This window comes from Pteropus alecto, unplaced genomic scaffold, assembly GCF_000325575.1.
Source record: "Pteropus alecto unplaced genomic scaffold, ASM32557v1 scaffold3, whole genome shotgun sequence".
In the NCBI taxonomy this organism is placed as follows: Eukaryota; Metazoa; Chordata; class Mammalia; order Chiroptera; family Pteropodidae; genus Pteropus; species Pteropus alecto.
Window position 1 is genome coordinate 37,526,425 of NW_006442484.1, and position 14,873 is coordinate 37,541,297.

Consider the following 14,873-nt stretch of genomic DNA (forward strand, 5'->3'; position numbering starts at 1 on the left):
AGTCTCCTACCTGAACAGAAACCTCTCAAATGATTCAAGGAAGCTGAAATCTAAATAAAAGAATGCTTATACATCTTTTAAATGTCTACTCTGTAATCTATTTGGACTCATGAAATGTATTCCTATGTTTTAGAAAGAGGTTCCCTCTAGCTCAGGGGTCTTTGGCAGCGTGGACCATGGCTTGTTCACCCTGATGACTGTATCTCTACCTCTGGGCTCTCCCTGGGTAACTGGATTGTTTTTTTCCCTTCCACTGTAAGCTGCACACAATGCTTGTTGGGCTGGTTACTCTGGCCACAGGCACCAGCTGCTTCATCTTTCCTCTTTGTGTTGCTGCAAGTAGAAACCCATAGGGCCCAATTACCGCAGTTGCCTCTTTTCTCTAATAGCAACATCAGTGCTGAGATGCTGGATTCTGACTACCAAGAATGGGACATATATTTATTTTATTTGCTTCTAAAATGAATCCTTTAAAATTGAGGGTGTGTTTGCTTTGGAAAAATATGCCAATGTTGTCTATTGCCATGAAAACAAATAAAAGGGAAACTAAGTTCTAAATGAGATTTTGCTTTTTATTAAATAATATAGCCCTGAATAATTTATCCTATGTTATTTTATTATACTACGTAACAGCATTTCCCCAACTTTGCAAATTTAAAGTTTGATTCTATTACACATCTCATCTGTGAAGATCATTATTCTACTAAGCGATGATTCAGAAGTGACAATAGAAAAGAATTCCCGAAGTACTACAATTATTAATGCCCACACAAAAGAGAGCTGAGTAAAGACCTGAATATGTTATTGTGTATACCAAAAGACTTTTGTTGATTGGAAAAACACACGCAGGTGGTCTGAAAGAGAAAATAGATCCTAGATTTTATTCCTACAAAGTGCTTTAAAACTAGTGTAATTGTCTTGAGTTATTAGATCATAACAAACAATTTAGCATTCTTATTTGTTTTTTTATGAATGTCTATATAACCATGTTTTTAAAAATCTAAGGCTCTAGAATCATCTTTTAAACTTTTAAAAATGGTCCTCCACAGCTAGCTCAGATCTTGACTTTATAACAGATATTTGCCAAATATTCTTCTGTGATTACAATACCAGAATTCTGTCTTAATCACAAAAAATTTTCTACATAAGTACAAGAGAGAATATTTAATGGATTAGGTGCTTATGATTTTGTTGTGCAAGTGTCAGGGAGATTAGCAATTACCAGAAAGTAATGGTCAAATTTACAAAAATAAATAATTCCTGCAAAACAAGCAATACATATATGCTTGGTTAATTTAAAGGTAACAAAAAATTGTTAAGCTATCAAAACGTGGTGAGTGATCAGTCAGTTCATAAACATTTCTCATATCAAAATCTCACAAAATCTCGTTTGTGAACTCAAATGAGAGATTTCATAAAATAAGAAATAGCAGAGCTGGGAATCATTATGTTGATCACCTCCTCAGCATAGTTGAAGGATTACTATTACTGTCAACACCAATAATTTTTTTGTAACACTTAATCTCCTATTGCTACACTATAGAACTCTTATGTCCAGGAACATTTGTAGAAATAGTTCCTGAACTGTGGTCCCAAGGGGCAATCACCCACACAGTAATTTGAGCACAGTTCTCAGTACTGTGAACTTAGTACTTAGTACTATGCCAGATACCATGGAGGATGGAGAAGGCAGCTAAATTCATGCATGTTTTCAAAGAGTTTATAATTTGGCAAGGAAGGAAAGTTTATGGATAGTCTAAACAGTACATGATACAAGATAGTACATAAATCGAGTTGGTGCATTAAGGTAGCAGTCATCCATTTATATAGATCAAGATTGGAACATGAAATGATTTTGAGTAAACTTACTAATCTTTGGCCTGTGCAAAATTGGGAAGTAGGTACAAATCACCTTTGATATTTGTCCATCTGTCCCATGAGCTTTCGTTCCATTGCTGGTGAAATAGAGATTCCCCAGTCCTGTGTAGTTTGGGGAAGCTGTTTGTTCTCTACTTTCCACACACTCTGCTAGAAGAAAATCCCTAATAGTGTGTTCCTCCCACTGCCTTTGTCTGGAACTTCAAATCCAAATGGAATCTGGAAGGAACAGTACCCTGGGCACTGACAATAATACCTTCACCCATCCTTCAACTCTCAATGGAGTGAGTAAATATAGGATCCAACCTATAAAAGTCTGCCTTCCCCGTGGTTCATGACTAATAAATGCTAACTGCTGTGATTCTCAGTAGAAATTCTATAAGGATTGTAGAAGGGGAAGATTAATGACTCTGAAGTGGTAGATCCACTGTTTTTCATGTCTTGCCAAATGGTATCATTATCCTAGTTGCATAAAGTAGAATCAAGGAATCATTCTTGATGTGTTCCTCTATCCCCCTGTCCTCCCAATCGAATCTGTCACCAAATCCTGCTAATCTTTTCTCAAAAATGTCTTTCGGGAGTCCACCTACTTCCCTCTCTCTGCCTCATCATCTATATAGCAGATGAACTTTTATGTTTATTTGTGAGTTTATTAGCTATTGTTGTATCTCTATCGTATGGCACATAGTAATCCCCTCTCTCTCTCTCTCTCTCTTCCTCCCTCTTTCTCTATCTTCCCCCCCACCCCATATATCTGCACCTGTCTGTTCAATGAATAAATGAATTAGAAGATGTACTAGACCTTAAATCTTAGTAAGATTTGGACAGAAATGAAAGAAAAATAATAATTATAGCAAAGAATAAACATAAGCCAAAGGATAAAGGAAATAATTAATATAGCTTACTCATAAGCCAACAAGATTGACTAGAGCTGAGAGTAGGTTTGGAGAAGTAAATGGCAAAAGCTTTCCATAGTAGAGAAGGGGTCAGATTACAGAGGCAACCGAGTTAATATTTGCTCTGGTAGGAAAGTGGAGATTTTAAAGCAAGATGGTGATAAAGTGGAAGCAAAATTCAAATGTGTGTTAGTTGAAGCAAAAAGCCAGTATTGATTCAGATGCGATATGATGAGGACCTAGATTTGGGAGGTAGCAGTAGAGATTACAGGGGAAAGTTCAAAAGAGATAGAAAAAATGTTTTAAAGAAAAAGAACATGGGCCATGGTAAGTGAACATGGAGTGTGGATATTATTCTCTTCATTCGCATATTTTAGTGAATCTCTCTATACCTATTTTTACTTGACAAAGGAAATTCTAGATGCATTTAATTTATAGTTATTTTTTAGCAATATCTATGTATTAGAGAAAATAAAATACAAAAAAAGTGCTTTAAGCCAGGTGACTCAACCTTAGCACTTTTGACATTTTGGATTGGATAATTCTTTGTGGTAGGGACTGTCCTGTGCATTGCGGGATGTTTAGTAATATCCCTGGCTTCTACCCACTAGATGTCAGTAGCACCTGCCTACCCAGTTGTGTCAATCAAAAATGTCTCTAGACATTGCTAAGTGTCCTCTGGGGAGAAGGAGAAAAATCTTCCCACTGGAAAATCACTGCTCTAAAAGTATACCATCGAGGATACAATATCATCATTATAAACATATTATCATATAACAAACGCGTTTTCGATCCAATTCAGAAAATGACATCTTTGTTAAGAAAAATACATCTTATGTTAAATGTAAACATTATTTTTAAAGGGATATTTAGAATAGAAGAAGTAAATCCTTAAATGCACTCACACTGAGTTCTAACACTATTCCAAGGCAATCAATCAGCGATGACATGAGCGTGGCCGCAGTAATGAGAACCACTGTCACGATTATGTGGAAAACTGATGATAGATTCCCACCAAAAAAGACACTTGCAATCACCTGCCAAATAAACAGGTTATTTAGAGAGAGATTCTCAGATGTGTGAAGGATTTATTAAGGTATTTATTTCATATGATAGCACTTGAGACTATGTAAAATACTACCAATAAGGCAATCAATCCAATTTCAAACTATATGAATGGTCTACCTTTTTCAAAGTACTTACAAGGGATATACACACATATCAATACAAAAATTCTTTGTTGAACAGGAAGCACATGGCATATTAATGTGTAAATAAATACATTTCTCAAATGTAGGAGAGACCTTGGAAAGTTACCTTATCCTTACTTGAGTCCAAAAGGTTACCACAAGGACAAACTACAGATGCTATTTAGATTATTTGAATGACCTCTAAGATAGGAGGTACCACAATTTTCTTGAATAATAATGGATGTGTAATATCATTTACTAACAGGAAATTAGTTTTATGTAATCTGAATCCTATTTGATACAAGTTAAGTCTATTTCATCTTGTCTTTCCTCAATAAAAATGGAGAAAAGTTGGTCACCATTTGCCACTGAGATTCAGATTAGAAAATCAACCAACAATTACCTATTTAATGTGTCCCACACTGTGATAAGATTTGCAAAGAGAAAATATCTAGAAGATGATTCTTGTTCTCTGAAATTAATATCCTATTTGGAGAGATCCAATCAATCTAATCAAACAAATGGTGATTATGACAGGATTAAAAAAGACAAATAGAATTTAGAAAGAGTTTTATTTGCCTAGATCAGTCTCCCTTATAGTAATTGGCTTTGCAGCGTTTCTGAAATGTGCTTGTCTTACCTACCTTGGCTTGAGGTAGGGCCTGAAACATGGATAGGATTTAGAGTAGAATTACAGACTGAGGCAACATTGTGAAAAAGAGCAAAGAGGTAAGAACAGGAAAGATACCTATGGAGGACAAGAAGGAGACAGTTTGAATGACTCTGAAAAAAAAAAAAAGCAACGAAACACAAAGCAAGAGTTGGAAATGGTAGGAGAGGGTCAGATGATTAGGGATGTGAAGCCAATGTTGCAAGCTGTGATAAGTAACATCCTCTTTAGATTGGATACTACTGTAACTCTGCTAATAATTTAATAATTAGGATACTAATAACTTTAACTGATTTATAGTTTTACAATTGGCAATGTCTTTCCGAATATTATCTTATTTAAAATTCATTCTTATAGATGACTCTAAGATAGGACTGTAATAGTGGAAAATCACTTCATGGGTCAGGCTAGTGAGAAATATTTATTGGGGAAGACAGGCCTTTGGGTACCCTTGCATGCGACTGCCTACTTGACCTATGAATAGAAATGGCTTAGATATGTTTATGCCAAATGTGTGTGTATGTATATGTGTGTGTGTGTGTGTGTGTGAATGTATATATGTGTGTGTGTATATATATGTGTATATATATATAAACATATATATACATAAACATATGTATATATGTGTGTGTGTATATATATATGTATACACACACACACACATATATACACACATATATTTATTTTTGTACGTGTGTGTACAAAGGAAAAAAGAGAAAGGAAGTAAATAAGTAAAGTATATACAAGATTCCTCTGCCTAGTATTTGTGACCATAGCAGAGATCTTTAGTTCTGTCTTCGTGTCATGGCAACTAGAAAGGAAACACAAGTCCCAAGTACTGAAAACATAAGCTGTGCAGGTGACTCAGACTGTCCACAAGCAGTTCACCAGAAACCACATAAGAATGCACCATCTGTCATTGCTGATCTAGAGATCAGATTCAAACCTAAAGTACCGGGCAGAAGCTAAAATAAAACCATTTCCTGCATCCAACAATAGTTAGCAAAAATTTTAAAGGTTCTTAGATTTAAAAAATCTTCATAAAGTAAAGTTCAATCTAGGTCTCCCTTATATTCAAGGTGAAGAACTGGCCTGTGAGTTACGCGTTTTTAAGTGAGGACAAGTGCTAATTGTAAAGGACATTCATGGTGCTGAACATTTCCTTATTCCATTTCCTTGTGCAGTTCTTTATCCCCAGAACTGGCATAAGGTGAGCACTGGTCAGCTTCTAGAAGCCTGTGTATTAGTTGGTTAGTGTATTTAAAGCTCTGTAGGCATTTCACTTCACACATTAGACCCATTCACATGGTGCCCTGTGTAAACAGCCCTTAGGAATAGATCCTAAGACTAATCCCTTTTCAGTGTGATTCCTAAAAGAACCACTGTGAAGCAGGATCATGTTTTTCTGCTAAGTGGTACAGTGGATTTTTAGCTGACTTGCATAAGGAACTCCTGAGGAGCCATGTTATCCAATCTTACACAAAAAAGTTTTCACCTAATCTTCCTCCACAAATCCAGGTGGACTATATAACATAACTTAACTTGGAGTTCACTTTATCTGTGAAATATACAGATATATATTGTTTTATATGGTATGTAAACACAAATTAGTAAACATATAAAAGAAATATATCTGTATAACTAATGGTTTAAATTTAATTTTGGTTTTCCAAGGAAATACGAGATAGTTTTTAATAAAACTGATCAGAACCTGTTCTATGGTGCCTTTAATACACGTTGACTTACAAAACATCTTAGAAGAAAATAATTTTCTAAAGCATGTTTTAAACCTTAGTAGTTAATTTCTTAGTAAGAATGCTTTTAAATAAAAACTTCGTTTAGCTCTATTAAAGACTGGCATTCATTTTGGAATGCAGTTGTAGAAATATTTATATTTATGCTAATATAGACTAAACCACCAAATATGATTTTCAAATCCAACTTTAGAAAAAATATCTTGTAAACATTGAATATATTATCTTTAAACTGGAAAGAAAATTTTATAAATTATATACCTCTCATGCACGTGGGAATTGGCAGAATTGAATTATTTACAAATCTCCCTAAATTAAATGTAGTAGAGAGAATATCTAAGTTGTGTTGAAAAGGAATTGTGCTTACCTCTCTAGTCACAAAGCATTCTATCGGGTATGTCAAAATAACAGTGACTCCATAACAAAACCTTCCAAATGTTACCAGGTCATCATTTCTGCAATAATTTTCAAATAAGTCTCCTAGAGAATGATATAAAGTAGATTTATTTAATAGATACTAGATTTTTTAATATAAATATCTAATAAATGAAATATTGGATATTTATTATGTAAATGAAACTAAATAAACTTCATTTAATTAACAGACTAGATTGCCAAGTCTAAATATGTTTTTAAATTTAATAACTATATAATTATTAACTGATATTAAAACTAGTGTGTGTTCTACTTGAAGATGGATTCATCACTAATAGTTTCTCTCTCTCTCTCTCTTTTTTTTTTTTTTTGCAGCAGAAAAGAAAAGCTTTAGTGAAAGTCTATTGCCATTCAGAGAGCTCGTTTTTTGCGAAGATTCCGTATTATTATTATGTAAGTAACGATAACACACCGTGATTACAGGGCGCCAGGAAGCTTCCTGACCTCGACATGGGAACTGGCTTGAGCAAAAGAAGTGTGGCTCAAAGACCTAATAGTTTTTCTCTTATTCTCATTGTTTGTTTTGGTATATTTGCTTTAATTTGTAACGACTTCTGAAAAGTACTTTTATCCATTGTTTTCTTACACCAGAATCAACTCCCTAAATTCTTGTACATTGGTTTTATAAACTTGCTTCTGGTCTTTGTTTCTGGTAAGTAAGTGACTTCATTATTAAATTTAAAAAATATAAAAAAAATTTTAAAATAAACAAATTTCCTTTTGAAATGCTATTCATAGATCAAGAACAATCCTGAAAGGAAGAGTGGACCATTGCATCTGGGGAGCTGAATTTCCTGTATATCACACTATAGGGTTTAGTTGCAATCTCGGGGCCACAGCAAGGTATTCCAAACATACATTATCTTCCATGATATCTAATGATCCCAAGTATAAATGGACTGATTCAAAACTAAAAATATTGAAGAGCATTATATTTCATTAGTTTTAAACTAAATGATGAACCGTATGTACCTTGAATCAATTCCTATTTAAAGATTGTGTTTTCTCAGACACCTATGAAGAAATACAGGAATCTAATGAGGGCACAGAAGTCATGTCAGTAAAAAAAGCTTCCCAATGCCCAAACAAAGAATATTTGGATCTGTTTATTTCCTAAGTATAATATGCCTACATTTAAAAAGTTTTGGTCACATTTCTCAGACTAAATAGAAAATTAGATCAAAGTCACACATGACTACACTGCTTAAAAAGAAAACAAATGACCATACTTTTGCACTTTTTTTCACTAAAATGCTAAACGATCTTCCTCCCACCATCAACTAGAACAAATGTATATTACTTTCTGATGCAATGTACATTTTGAGTAGAAAGGGGTTAAACTACAGAGCACTAATAGCAGAGAAATGTTTCAAGTTTGACTCAAAAGGTTTCAGCTCTCTAAGAAAAAAAGGACAGAAGCTCCCTTTTACTAACCTCTTCTAAAAAATGAGCCTGACAACTTTTCAAAAGTCACTGAGAATGTCAAGAACAATCCTGAGTTCTTACTGCCTCCTCACAAGCTGGAATTTATCTACCCAAAATGAAAAAGAAAAGAAGCATACCATTTGCACGAACAAGACCAGATTTGCCTGAAGTGAAATGGCCTGGAGAAACAATGTCAGCTTATTTCAGTTTAAATCTAATTGTATTTTAGATAATTATACCTGGGGTGGGTTGGGGGGGAGGAGGCCGAGAGAGAGCTGCAGGGAGGGGGTTAGAGACAAACAAAGTTTCCAAACCAACCTTTTCAGCTTTGTTATATAAAGACTTAATTATATCTGAGCAATTACCACTGATAAAAACTTCAGGAAGATGTGACTAAAAAGAGGGTTTATGTCTTACAGAGAAGGCATTTAAAAACCAAGGTTTTGTATAGACCGGAGCCTAAAGGCCACTCGTCTTGGCAAAAATAGTGATCCATGGCTATGTTTTGAAACACAGTTCTTATCAAGACTTTCAAGGTATTTTATTATTGCACTCTAATGGCATACACACATTATATTTATATTTTTTAATGCATTGGAATTATGCTAATCACTCCTTTGAAGCCATCTTTATTTCTTGAGAAATATTTGCCTATAACCATAGTCACCTGTAACCTCTATTTGAAAAAATGCACCATCCACCCAGATTTCAGCATCATCAGAAAACTAAGCTAAGAGGAGCAGAAGGCTAGGAGACAGCTTTTAATGGGTCACACCTGACCAAAATGGGGTAGGCAGAAAGGCAGAATGGAAAGAAAATTAGGCTGAAAGTCAGGACTTGTTTTCTACTTTGTCATCAGCCGGCTTGGGCAAGTTACTTCTCTTTGTGTTTTAAGCAAGGGGGTAAAGCTAGTTATTCCACTTACCTCCATAGGGTTGTTTGAAGGTCAAATGAGATAATAGACCTACAAAAGCCGTGAGATGCATGAATCACAGCATTCAGCAGGCTGTCAGAATACCCTGAATATTACAGTACACAGATGAGTGAATATAAGAGTCAAAGGAAGAGAAGTGATGACCACTCAGTTGTTGGGCCTGGGTGAATAGAAGGAAAAAGAAGGAAGTTCAATGTGAGGTAGTGGGGTGAGGGTAAGGGGGAGAGAAAGGGCTTTTTTTTGGTGGGAAAGATGATGTTTTGTGTTTAAGGCAAGAATGAGATAACTAAGTAGAAATGTCCTGCAGGCAAGAAGCTGGAGATGAAAAGAAAGGGGTGGACTAGGGTTAAAATAAGGAAAATCTCCAGAGAATTTGTCGAGAGGAAAAAAAAGGCAACTTGCCTGAGCCAGTTAATGGGGGGTGGAGGGGATGTGAGGGGAGAGGGCGTAGAAGAAAGTAAAGATGATTTACTTGGAGAGAAAAAATATATTAACAGAGTGAATGATGCTCTTTTCTCTACGGGAGGAAAGAAAGAACTATTAAGTGATTCAGAGAGGTCCATGAGGATCAGAACCAAGAAGATTAATAGCTTTAAAGAGTGGGAGGATATTGTTGTCTTTGAAAATAAAGTTGCAATGCAGTAGTAGAGAGGGAAGCCAGAATTCATGTGCTTTGAAGTAGAAAGATAGCAGAGAGAGTGGGCTACAGAAATAAGTTTATCAGTTTAGAAATGAGAAAATTAGGAAACAGAAACAGCAGAGAGGAATGAAGGTAGAGGAGAAAATGGGGAGAAGAGAGAGTGATAGCTTGAAGTAGACCATTGGTTATCATTGTACCCACGGTGAGAAGTGATAGCACCACTCCATATGAATACCAAATACGGTAAGACTGCACCTCTTATTTTACCTTGGGTGAAGCCAGTAAATGTCAAGTATCCACATGTAGCAAAGAGAATACTGATAAAGACAGAAACCAAGGTGGACACATGGATGATGCAGGACCACTTAGCTACTGTGCGTTCTTCCAAAGAACCATAAACTAAGAAGCAGTTATGGTGACAAATAAATGCTAGGGAACAAAAAAGAAAAAAAAAAGCATTATTAAAGCAAGCACTAGTGTTCTCTTTTTACTTCTGAAAATTCAGAGATGTATGCTACTTTGGAATGCTAATAAATCGAAGTTCGAATATACTAATTTACTAGATATTTCATAAAATTATTTTTTTAACAGCTTTGGGGATGAGAAATTTCATTCACGTTAGGCTTGTGCAGTCTCTTCGTGTCATTCAATTTTCTCTCCCATTTTCCATTTCCCAATGGCCTTTCCAATCTTAAAGGAAGTCTAAAGAACACTGTATTTTCAGTCCAAGGCTTCCTTTCCAATCTGGAATACAATGGATTAGCTTGAGACTTCTGGCCAATTTGTAATAATTTGTGTACAAGGTTTTGAAGAAGTCCATAACATTTGCTAGATTTTCAAGTTAAGAAACAAAATGTCTCTAATGAGTTTTCTGCATGAGAAAGACACTTGTCCAAATTGAAGTAAATTTTAGTGATGAGTGAGAAAAGTTTATGCCTAAATTTACAGTGGCACAAACTAGATCATATGCTGCTAATAAGATGTGTAAAACTTAGGATATCTGTTCTTCAGATATAACTATGAAATATAGCACCTTTTCATTGTATAAAAGACTCCATATTGAGAAAGGGCCTTTGAAACCATACACTCACCAAATGACATAACACCAACAGCCTGAATTGCATTGGGTTTTGCAAATACCCAGGCATCATCTGTTTTTGGTCTAAAAGAGAAATTAGTTAATTTGATGAATGATAAAGCATACAAGAATAAGCAAATCAGAGAACAAGAAATGCTGTCACAATATAAATCGAATCTCTTTAAGTCAGAAATTAATAAGGGACCTCCATTAATCTTATTTAACTGTAAATAAATTTCCCAGGAATATCAATGTTATCTATTAACCCCAGTCCTATAGTATGTCAAATACATAGGAAGACTATATTTTTACATATTTAAAATATCCATTGACTACTTAGTTTCATGACTTTATTTATTCATCAATTTAACAACAAACATTTGTTATATACTCATCATTTGAGATACTCATTGAGGGAGACAGAAAAATTAATAAGGCAGTATTCTTCCTCAGTTAATTAATACTGACCTATATTTTCTTCTCACTCATTCTTCTAGGCTCATCCTACCCAAGGGAAATTCATAGTTGGCACTACAGTATATTGAGAAAGGTGGAATTGAACTAATATTGATCGATATACTTAGCTATATTCTGTGAACTATCCTATTTTATTTCCATCTTCACAGTAACACTTATGTGTTATTATCACCATTTAATATATTAGGAGAGTTAAGTTCTGGGTGGTGACATAACTTGTCAAGCTTCTTCAAATGGTAAGTGAAATTGTTGTCTGTTTGGTCTGTCCATCCCAAAATCTCTTCCATACTGAACACTCAGTGGCCTCAAACTCGCACCTGTGCACATACTTCTCACAGAGGTTTTGGAAACATATATACTTTAAATAGCTTGAAGAAGCCGATTTCTTAATGGAATTAAAATATTTGCCAGCCTGACTAGTGTTAGGGATTGGTTTTCCTGATAAACACATCCCTGAGTAATGGTGAAGAGCACAGGCAGCTCTTTAGTCAGATAGCCTGTGTTGATCTTCTGGCCTCTTCCATTTATTAGCTGTGTGATCTTAGGTTATTTACTTAACGTTTCTGTGCTTCAATTTTGATATCTATAAAATAAGGATAATAGTACCTAATTTGTTGAGTTATTATGTGAATTAAATAATGTAAAACTTCTGAAAGAGAGCTTAGCATATATTAAGTGTTCGATAGATGGTCACTCATATTATCAGCTTACATATTAGTATTGTTATTTCCCACTGTCATTTAATAAAATGTAGCAAAAAGTCGAAAAGTATTGCCAGCTTCCTTGAAAAAGCTTTAGCAAGACCCAAAGAATGAATGAAATTAGAAGAGGTGGACAGGGAAGAAAAGTCCTAGGAAAGCATAAAGGCACTAAATGTAAACCCTTCCATTTTATGTTTGTTATTAATTCTCCATATAGTAGACACAAAGAAGTCCCATTCGTTTTATCAAAGTTAGTGGGATTTATGCATTATATCATTTACTTTCACATTTGAAATGAGCAGTTACAGACACAAAGGAACTAGCTAACCTACAAGGGAGGCCTCTGGCTCTTAGAAGGCTTGCTCCGCTTCTCTTAGTTTTTGGAGTGGGAGTTGCTGCCACCTGCTGCCTCCACTACTCTTATTGCAATGAACATTAACCTCTAGCAGCCTACCTGTCAAAATCCAATGTTAATGTGAAAAAAATACATATTTTGTTTATGGTCCTTAAAAAAAGATTTTGAAAAGGTAGTACTAACAATTGTAGAAACTTGAACTTTTTAAATTTTCTATGTTTTAAAAGATCTACTTTCCCTGTTAAGGTATTTGCATGGAACGAAACTCATTTTTCCCTTTGGTACAGATTGTAGTAGTGTCCTACTCTTTAGCTCTTATATTAGTAATAAAAAGGTAAGGGTTTGATTTTCATTTGTCTTCTTCTTTTAAGTTAAAAATTTTTTTCCTGGTGCATGTGGCTCCTTGCATATATTCCTAGCTAAGATAGAGTGTGAAACAGCACCCAGAGATAATTTTGGATTTTCTATGTTCATCTTAATGATGCTGATTTTATAGGATGCAAACCTAAAGAGATGTTACAGATAAAAAATAATTTGTGTCCAAATTTAGGTAAAGAGAAAGAGACATTGATTATGGCTTTGCAATCTTTTATTAAAAAGCCTGTGACTGAATTTCAGAAACAATCATTCCACAGGAAAAAAAAGAGAGAAAGTCCCTTGATATATTTTATGAGGTTGCTGAAACCTTGATACCCAATGTGAATTACAAAATGAAGTTATACATTGCTCTAACTTTAGGCTATGGACGCTGAAATAGAAAATGAAATATTATCAAAGGCAATCACAACAAAGTATAAGAAAAAAAATCATGACTATGAAGACTATTTTCCAATAAATTCAAGGGTAGGTCAGTAACAGAAGAATCTGTTAATATAATTCATTGCATTAACAGATTAATGGAGAAAAAAAGTTTATGACCATTTCAAAATATGTAGAAAAGCCTACCATCCAGTATTTATTTTGATAAACATGCTAAACAAGCTATTAATAAAATAGAACTTCCTTAACCTGATAGGAAAATCTACCAAAATCTATAGCAAATGATCTTTTTAGAAGTGAAAGTTAAAAACATGACAATCAAAGGCAGAAATCAGATAAGGATTTTCACTATCACTGCTTCCAGAATACATTATTGGAATTTCTAGCTAATGCAATAAAGTAAGAAGTGATAAGATATAATAATTGGAAAGTAATAAATCAATCGTACACAACGGAATTGTGTACACAGAAAAATCATGAGTATCTATTGACAAGTTACTGGGAGTATTTAGAGAGGTTACTGGATACAAGCTCAATACACAAAAAATAATAGGGTTGATGTACACAAATAACCAATAAAAATCTTTTTTAAATGACAGCAATAACAAAAATACTAAATATTTTAAAGATATGCATAATCTCAATGGCATAATATAATTTTATTGAAAGGCACAAACAATTGGAGAAATATAATATCCATACATATGAATGAGAAGACTCAATGTCAATTCTCCCCAATTTAATATTTTAAATCAAAGAATAAAATATGATGAAGGTGGAAATAATTTTTTTAAAAACCATAAAAGTAAAGATTGATATACATAATAAAATCAATGAAAGGTAAATCTAAAATGTCTGTATAAAAAACTTAATAATAAAGATAAGCTAAAAAGTAGGAGATGAGATTTGTCGTGCATATAACCAAAAAAGCAATATTATCCAGTATACTAAACACTCTTGCATATCAATAAGAAAAAGATATTCCAGTGAACAATGGACAGCAATCAATTTATAGGAAAAAAATGAGAATGTCCAATAAATAAGCTACAGGTTTTCACTCTCCTTAATAAGAGAAATCTAAATGAACTCCATTAAAAAAGAGCATTTTACACTTAATTCAACAATAGTGATGTTGATAAATTACTGAGAAAGGACAACTTGCAATTACTATGGAGGGAACTATAGATTGTTAAATGCTTTGGAGAAGAATTGGGCAAAGTTTGGTAAAGCTGAAGTTAATCAAAGCTTGTAAGCAAACAATTACATTTTTAGATATATACCCTAGGTCAGGGAAGTGCATATGTGAACAAAAATACATGGATAAGGATGTTCACTGCTGTATTGTTTTCATTAGCCAAACTTTGGAAATAACCTCAACATCCAGCAATACAATTGATAAATAAGTCCATATGTAAAATGTGACATAATCATAAATTTGTGTGCTGCAGAGCAATTAAAAAGTCACCCAGTGCTAACCGTATCTAAATGGAAACATACAGAATGCAATATTGAGGGAAAAAAGTGATTATGTATATTCTACAAACATACTATTTAATACTATATATTGCTGTCAATGCATAATGCATAGTTTAAATATAAAAGCATAAACAAGAATGATTTAAACCAACTTAAACATAATAGTTATCTCTGAGAGAAAAGAAATGAATCCAATTTTAGAATA

General features: G+C 34.0%; 1 protein-coding gene across 1 annotated transcript in view; it reads right to left on the reverse strand.

Annotated features, from left to right (window-relative positions):
- The window catches only part of SLC38A11 (solute carrier family 38 member 11), a 46,854-nt gene that overhangs the window by 3,026 nt on the left and 28,955 nt on the right, over nt 1-14,873 (reverse strand). Inside the window, exons 5-8 of the mRNA XM_025039561.1 lie at nt 10,914-10,984; nt 10,090-10,251; nt 6,756-6,868; nt 3,680-3,811 (exon numbers count right to left, since the gene is read on the reverse strand). Of these exons, the coding sequence (XP_024895329.1) occupies nt 3,680-3,811; nt 6,756-6,868; nt 10,090-10,251; nt 10,914-10,984 (478 nt within the window). The remainder of the gene's footprint in view (nt 1-3,679; nt 3,812-6,755; nt 6,869-10,089; nt 10,252-10,913; nt 10,985-14,873) is intronic.